At 36.9% G+C, this 8,228-nt stretch overlaps 1 protein-coding gene across 1 annotated transcript; it reads right to left on the bottom strand.

Annotated features, from left to right (window-relative positions):
- Nucleotides 1-2,578: 2,578 nt before the first annotated feature.
- LOC106077476 (uncharacterized) lies at nucleotides 2,579-7,160 on the bottom strand. The gene is made up of 5 exons (XM_056009828.1): nucleotides 7,081-7,160; nucleotides 6,832-6,863; nucleotides 6,387-6,458; nucleotides 4,940-5,157; nucleotides 2,579-4,434 (listed from the first exon to the last, which is right to left on the bottom strand). The coding sequence occupies exons 1-5, from the start codon at nucleotides 7,107-7,109 to the stop codon at nucleotides 3,631-3,633; spliced, it is 1,155 nt and encodes a 384-aa protein (XP_055865803.1). The 5' UTR covers nucleotides 7,110-7,160; the 3' UTR covers nucleotides 2,579-3,630.
- Nucleotides 7,161-8,228: the final 1,068 nt, after the last annotated feature.

Below are 8,228 nucleotides of genomic sequence, written 5' to 3'. Positions count from 1 at the left end.
CCTCGAGCCGTATTCCACAGAACAGACCAACGACACACTTCCCAGTGTCGCTCCAGGTCTCCTAAAGCTGAACCAAGTCGCACTCAAGTCTACCGAATCAGAGCCGCACACGTCTTACATCGACTGTATCGACTGTAACGGCTCAAGTCCACTGTAGTTCGCTGTATAGACTTTAACGACAGTAGTCCACTCCAGTTAACTCTACCCTAGTTAACTTGCATCGAGTCGTACACATTTCTCTTCCACAGAGCCGCACACGTCTTACATAGTCTGTATCGACTGTAACGGCTCACTCACGACTCCATACGACTGACTTTCACATTAACTCTCTGGCTTATATAGAGTCCCTAATCGCTTCTCCAAAGTTGCACAAACACTCCTAGTATCCTCTGGAATAACATGTCAGGAAACGTCACATCCTGTTTTTATTTATACACGTAGATTCCAGAAAACACTCGCTGCAGTGTCATCAAGTCGAGGTCACACGTAGTGACCTTTATCTGTCACTGTTCATTAGTAACTGTCCCCCTACTTAGATCTGTTCGTCCCCTGGAACAACACGTGTGGACACGTCACATCCTGTCTTTGTTTGTACATGTAGATTCCAGGGAACACTAGCTGCTGTGTCATCTCGCCGGGGTCATACGTTGACCTCTACCTATCACTGTTCATTTGTAACAATATAGAGATATAAAGACCACTAGGGAAGAATACAGTATTAATTTTATTTAGTAGCTGGTCTTACTCTTATTGATTTTCTAGTCTACTCATGGCAGAACATACCAAACTTAATCGGGTTTTTATCTCTTTATTGCCGTTCGAGATGGGGCTAGACCCCCACAATACAACAAATATTTAAGATTATTCCGCCGACGAATATTACAGTTTTGATATAATAGTCCGTGTACAGATTCACAACCTGAAATCGCAGATTTATATCATATATTTGCCTCTTCAGTTACACAAGAAGGTTGCAGAGAGTAGAGATTGTCTTTGTTTCTCAAGACGTAAAATGACAAAGACCAGACATGAATCAAGGCATGCTTTAATATATTCACACAAACATTTTTTTTATCAAGGCTTGATAAGGAGAAAAACAAACATAAAACGTAGTGAAGTTCTGTTTAATATCTCTTAAAGAAAAGCCAAAGTTTAGCAACCAAAATCTCAAGTATTTGAAGCCAACGTTAAAGAGAGAAAAAAATGCATTGTTGTAGATACAACACAAATATATGAGTATTATCTTTATAAATGCTATTACAAATGTTACATTAACATGTTTTTTATCATTTATTTACATCAATGAAACTTATAATAACAAGTCTATTACATTTTGAACATAGTCAAGAAAAAAGGAAATATATAAGCATGAAGTAAATAGTCTATACCAAATAGTTGGCTCTTTACGTTAAGTCTGTATCAACCTCTACAAGCAGTTACAGGCTTGTCTCTTGACCTTCACAATAATATTGGATTAATATAAAGATCTGGGCTCGATCGTATGCTAAATGTTTGATAATTCCATTGGTATCTTATTTTGCTTCAGAGTGATGCGTATTAACTGAGCGGTCAAGTTTCTGGGTTCCGAAACGAAACGGCTCAAATATCGGTAAAGACTCGAATTTTTTAATTTTGGGATTTTTAGGACGCCCCTGATCACTCCCAACTCTAATAGGTACACGAAATTAGTTGGGGGATGAAATGGCGTTTGATCGTTGCGCTGGCAATAGAAACAATAATTTTACATTATAGATTGCAATGTCTGAAAAGGTGTATTTTTTTATTTACTTTGATTTAGAGAGGTTGTATCCAACCTTTTTTTTTTAACCACCAGGGCTACATTTGACACTTGTGTTACGACCAACAGGAAACCAAAGAAATTGTCGAGTCCGGCAGAACCGAGCCGAATAGTAGCGCGTCCGTCCGAATAGTAGCGCGTCCGTCCGAGGTTACACATCACTACTTCAAAGTGTTAGAGAAATCCAGGTTTGAATTTCAGCCATATGATTTATATTTTAGCTTTATTATTATTAAAAAGTTCAAGTCACAGTAAATGTATGTTTAACTTTCTACAGTCTCTATTTGCTTTCATCCAAAAGTGCCGATTTTTCTAAAATTTATTATTTGTTGTTTAGAGCACAACAGGTTAATGTACACTCAAGCAAAAAATATGCATGAAAAAAAAAAAGGTGCATGTCTTTCAGTCCGAAAATAAGGGACGGGAAATATGTCAAGGCTCGAGCCAGTACATTGAATGAATACATCTAGAGTTGTAAGCAACAGGTGTGCGTCTCTACATGTAAATATGGAAAACTAAAAACTAAAAAGCATGTCATGTGTATTTAAGGGAACAAAAATGAAACAAGTTACGTAAGATAAATTGTAAAGAATTATTAGATCATTAAAACTTACAGCAAATCAACTCCTCCACAAGAGGGCCTGGAGATGACCGGCAGTGTGATACGCGCGTCTTTCAGACATCACAGTACAAGCATGTCCTCGTCTGTCCTACACGAGACTGCACTAGTACGTAATAATCTTTGTTTTTTTAAGGAATGTCCGAAATTTATTTTTACAAAAGTTTCGGTGCTGCCATAACTAGACATTCTTCCATGGGCTCAGGCTAAAATTCCATCGGGTAATTTTGTTTCAGTAAATGTGTGTACGTTACGAAGGTAAAAAACACTATTTAGATAAGACTTCCTTACAGTAGGGAGGCGCGGTGGCTAAGGGGATCAAACCCTAGTGAAGACTGGGATCTTTGGGCACCTCTGAGTCCACCTAGCTTTAATGGGTACCTGCTATTTATTGGGAAAAAGTAAATGCGACTGGTCTTTGTGCTGGCCACATGACACCATCGTTAATAAGGGGCCACAGAAATAGATGATCTACTCTATAGATCGCATGGTCTGAAAGGTGAACATTACTGTACTTCTATTTACCTTATAGTGGTAACGATAATTGACTAAAATGTGGTTCAATGCATTGACTTTCTTTCAGTGGAATTTAATGTTGGTGTTGAAAACAAAGTTAATATTCATGGATGTGTAACAGATCTATAGTTACCGTGCGGATGTGACATAATCAGTGCGACGTTTGGACAATTTTGTCGTAACGAGACTTCAGACTTCGTTCTCAACCTCTCATATTGCCTCTTGAATTGTAAAGATCATAAGTGGTGCGTTAGGTGGTGCGCGTCATTCAGTCATCAGAGAACGTCCTGAGTACCAATATGTCCTCTTCCGTCCTACAGGATTACTGCGCTAGTACGTTCTAATCTTCGTGTTTTAAAATTTATTACAATAGATAGTAAGGTTATGTTGCGATGCTAAATAAAACTATTTAGATTGGACTACCTTATAGTGGTAGCAATAATTTCCTAAAATGCGGTTTTATGCATTTGGTAGTGTATAATCTACATTGTTGCTATGTTTAAAAAAAATAATTCCTGGATGTGTAACAGATCTATGGTCAGATTTGCAGTTGCATATATGCAGTAAAAGCTACAGCTCAAAAAGTAAAAGATATCCAACGAGGCAGTCATATTTTCAAGTCGCATGTTATCTCCGTCACGATATAGGAAAAGTAGAGGGAAACCTTTTGGTGCGAAGACTCAACCCTTTTTTCAGCTCATTTTTCATGGTTGTGGACTTCTAGCTCTTCTATGTTTGGGAACTCCCATTCCAAACCTTCCCCACTGCTGTTTTTGTTTTCGGTGATTCCGCCATCGGAGTGTGTGTGGTCTGTTATCATGTGGTCCATGTAGCCCACTCTCTCCAAACCCAAGATCCACAGGACAGCTCCACTGCTGCCTTTGCATGTCGGCACGTTGTGATCGAAAGATGTCCTCTGACGATCAGGTCCACAATCCTCTTGCGTTCTTATATACCTATTTGTGATCTTTCCAAAGCTAATTTTCTTCTCAACGCCATGTGGATGTGAAATAATCACGGCTAAGTTTGGACAGTTTTTGCCGTAACGAGACTTCAGACTTCGTTCCAAATCTCTGATATGGCTTCTGGTGTTCAGCACCCAATTGTAAAGATCCAAGTCGTGCGTTATGCACTCCAGGATGCACCGGTCTGCGTTCTCGTCAGACCTAACTAGTGAATGGCCGAGTAGATATTTGATTTTACTTTTATCTCTGTCATCTTCAAAACCAATCCAAACTTTAGTTTTTTTGGCTTCGTCGTTTCCAATAACATGTTTAGCTGTGGTCACCCTTATGTATCTAAACTCAGCTTTGGGACCAGTTATTGACTGCTTGCACTCGTCACAAGGGCAAGTACTCTCATACTGACTTTCTGCTATGTACAGGCTCCCGCTCCCAGTTCTGAATTTACTGTTATTTCGATCATCGAATTCATCAAGTTGTATTTCTAATTTGACTGTCAGGTTAGCTAACCATTGAATGCACTCGAAGATTTCTGGATCCTGAAAAATATAAAAGAAAACTTTTATAAATGAATATATGTTTTCATATGGTAATTTTAAGTAATATTTAAAATACATAAAATAGGAAAAATTAAAGAGTTAAAGAATATTTGTTAGTCATAATCACTATTGAGCTTATGTTAATATGTATTATTAATAATCTAAACCTTAAATTAGCATACATTGTTAACTAGATACTTAATGATTATAACAAAACTACTATAGTCACACGCAAGCCCTATGACCTATTAAACTGAACAGAACTAAACTGTTTAATCACAAATATAAAAGACATTTGTAGTGACTCCTTCCTTTGCTTGGTATACCATAATGTTGACTATTATCACACAACATGACTTCTCTTATCAAATATACATCTTGCATGCGTTTGATGATATTTCTTGCTTGGACGTAGCCAAAATCAGACTTAACCTATGTACACGTTACAAAGAGAAAAACTTTAAAGTATGTAATCGACATAAAAGGTAAGGTATGTTATACTCACCTGTAAATCTATTGGCAGTTTATCTTTTGTGAATGTTCTAACTGAATAAAACTTTTCGTGTCCCAAATTTTTGTTACAATAGTGAAAGCACATCTGACTTTCATAGTCTTCAAGCACTTCTAATTCTGTTTGTACTTTAGTGTCATGACCACAAGAGTGAAGCTTTTTGCTGCTGAGATTTCCCTTTCGTTTGGTGATGTATTCAACTTCCAGCTGGGCTGTGAATTAGATTCACGAAAGACGAGTTTATTTTGTTTGAGAAAATTGATTAATTGCAAAGTGTTCGTAACTTAATGAAATGAAAGAGTCAGTCAGTCACTCCACGTAAGTAACAATAGGCACTCAGCTTGCTCTTAAGTTTCAGTCAAATCCAGCAATTTCAGTACTTTCTTGCAGTGTTTTAATCATTACCTAGTAGGTTTCATCTGTAGCATATCTTTCAATTTTAGATAAGTTTATACATATTTTAATTTGCTATTCTATCAGACATAAAACATTGGTCACATCGTATTATTACCAATTCTGTCTGACTAAATTGCTTTTACGATTAGTCGTTTGCTAAACAAAGTTAACAAACTATCCTTTTGATTCATTTTAATACTAAGCCATAGAAAGATTATATGGGTTAAATGGGACCATTATTGTTACAAAAAATTGCAATAGCCAAAATTGTCCCGGGGTGTACCATAGCACTTCAACTGTGTTACTATTATCGGTTGACTATTGTTTCTTGAATCTGGTCAGTTAAAAATGCATACATATAGTTGTAAAAGAAGTTTCAAATGTTATTAGCTTTAAAGTAAATGCAAAATGTGAAGCTAAATGCTGAAACAATGAATGTTTATTACATTTAGAAAGGCAGTACTAGTACTAGGCATCCAATTTTTAATGACCATAAAAGTCAACTTTATAAATGCAAAATAATGAACAGCTTTAAAAAAGGCACGAACCATGGATTTCCGATTCAACAATCGGGTTTAACAGCAAAACGGCACCAGACAAACAAATCATCTCCAACACAATTATCGGTAATGTTGTGCCAGCCCGACCGTTTTCCTCTTAGAGGTCAAAGGTTAATAGTCACATGACCAAAAGAGTCTTGCCCGCCCCCCCCCCCTCTTAACACGCGTCTTCACTAACAACCCAAACACAGTCGACGTTACTTATAAAGCTTATTACCTACTCGCTGAGGACCCTGACGTAGGTAAAGATACATTGTTTTCCCTTTTTTTAATTTGGAGAGGTGGGGGGATACACTTTATGCCGACGTTTCGGCGGGCTGGATGGAGCCACGTCGTGGGCCGAATGTGGCCCTCGGGTCGTACTTTGGGCAGCGCTGCTGATTACAGTAACTTGATGGTCTAAAACTAGTAGAGAAAAAATGTATTGGACGTTTGAAAAGTATTGTGTATTCTCACAACTGTTCACAAAACCACGACTTTCTTACCTTCATTTTTGTTAGGGGGTGGCCTCTTGGCGCATGCTGGGCACGTTCTCAGTACTTGCGTCACCTCTGACCCTAGAAATTTGAATTTCACGCATTTAGAAAAGTAACATATTTTATATAGACTTGTTTATTTTGATACTTGTTTTTTTTTCTTACGAAATTAGTATTGTTGACTTCTAAAGGCATTTGAATTACTATTGGGGCCAAAGTGTTTAGTTTGTAAACTACCCTGTTGCGATTAAACTTGAATTACTTTTTTTGTTTTTGTTTGTTATTAGAAAATGTTGTTATATTTGGTATTGAATTATAGGAGAATGCATGCTCTTTCTATGCAACACAGATTAAAATTTATTAATCCAAAATCGATTTAGTTTAATGGAGTCAAATCTACGTTGGTATCGTCAATTAGGAAAGAGATAAATATTTATTAAATTTATGTTATTACCTTTTGGCATTAGTTCCATGTGTATGATGTAGCTGTTAAAATTAAGATTTAAGATAAATAAGTGAAACAATATTAGTATGTATCACAAATTGTTTAATCAGCAATTAGATCTATCTCTCTCTCTCTCTCTCTATATATATATATATAGAGATAAATATTTGTTGAGAAGTTCGCATAAGTCAAAAAGTTTCTATCCCACTCTGAAATGGTGAGTACACTAGAGCCACATAGGACTTAGTCGAGACCAACTATTTCAGAGTGAGTGGACTTGAGTCCATGAAATAATTCTCCACGCGCTCTAATCCTGCTTAGTTCACCAACATTAAAATCTGCCTGAAACCACAAGAATGCTCCTCTTATATAATGCTGAGGTAATGTTCTTAACACGTGACCTAACTTCCTTCCAACTTCCCCGAGCTCGGGGGGAGGGTGGGGGAGAAGCTTAACAAGGTCACACTTATTTATGTTTCAAAAATTAAAACGCAATTCTCACAAAGCATACATGCGTGGCACTGAGTTGTAGTCCAACGTCAGGCTTTTGTCGGAACACTTCCCTTTACATAATGTGTTCTGTATGATTACATACAGTTTTTTGTTAGCTACATCTATCTATCTATCTATCTATCTATCTATCTATCTATCTATCTATCTATCTATCTATCTATCTATCTATCTATCCATCTATCTATCTATCTATCTATCTATCTATCTATCTATCTATCTATCTTTCTATCTATCTATCTATCCATCTATCCATCTATTTATCTATCTATCCATCTATCTATCTATCTATCTATCTATCTATCTATCTATCTATCTATCTATCTATCTATCTATCTATCTATCTATCTATCTATTTTACATGTAACAGAAGGACACAATAGGACTAAAAATCCCCAAGTACTTCTTGTTTTAAGTTTCCTTGTATAACACTATCCAGACACACACTGACAGTATGGAGTCCTGTGACTTTCTCCAGTAATATGCAAGGGCGTAGACAGGATTTTTTAGGGGGGGGGGATTTTTTTTCTGCCCCGCCATATGTATGTATGTTTGTGTGTGTGTATATATATACACTTTATTTATCTTTATTACATTCTTACCCTTCATTCTTTCGGAAGACGTTTATTGTACTCTAGAATAGGGTTTTATTGGAGTTAGTGGAAAAATTGTACACTTCCTGCCCTTGTCAGCAAGAGGGTCTGGGGGAGCCCCGCCTCCAGGCACTATTTCCGGTAATTAAAGCAAAAAAAAAACATTCTGAGGTATCTACAGTGCATTATTCTGCTATTTAAAAGTTTTAGTTCAAAAACCTAATCTGCTATTCTAACTTACTTAGGAATTAGATCCTCCAGCGCCGTTCGGTGCTTTGGGCGGAAAGCTTCCTCCACAAAAAT

This window comes from Biomphalaria glabrata, chromosome 14 (genome assembly GCF_947242115.1).
Source record: "Biomphalaria glabrata chromosome 14, xgBioGlab47.1, whole genome shotgun sequence".
Classification (NCBI taxonomy): Eukaryota; Metazoa; Mollusca; class Gastropoda; family Planorbidae; genus Biomphalaria; species Biomphalaria glabrata.
The sequence above is the reverse complement of the archived record's forward strand: the minus strand, read 5'-3'. Positions and strand labels throughout refer to the sequence as shown.

Bases quoted from the DNA above. Each gene is read 5' to 3' on its own strand.
- LOC106077476 (XM_056009828.1), bottom strand. From the start codon at position 7,109: ATGGACTCAAGTCCACTCACTCTGAAATA. The intron at 6,864-7,080 runs GTTGGTCTCGAC...TAATTTTAACAG, and splicing joins AGTCCACTCACTCTGAAATA to CTACATCATACACATGGAAC. The intron at 5,158-6,386 runs GTAAGAAAGTCG...TCTAATTCACAG, and splicing joins ACCCCCTAACAAAAATGAAG to CCCAGCTGGAAGTTGAATAC.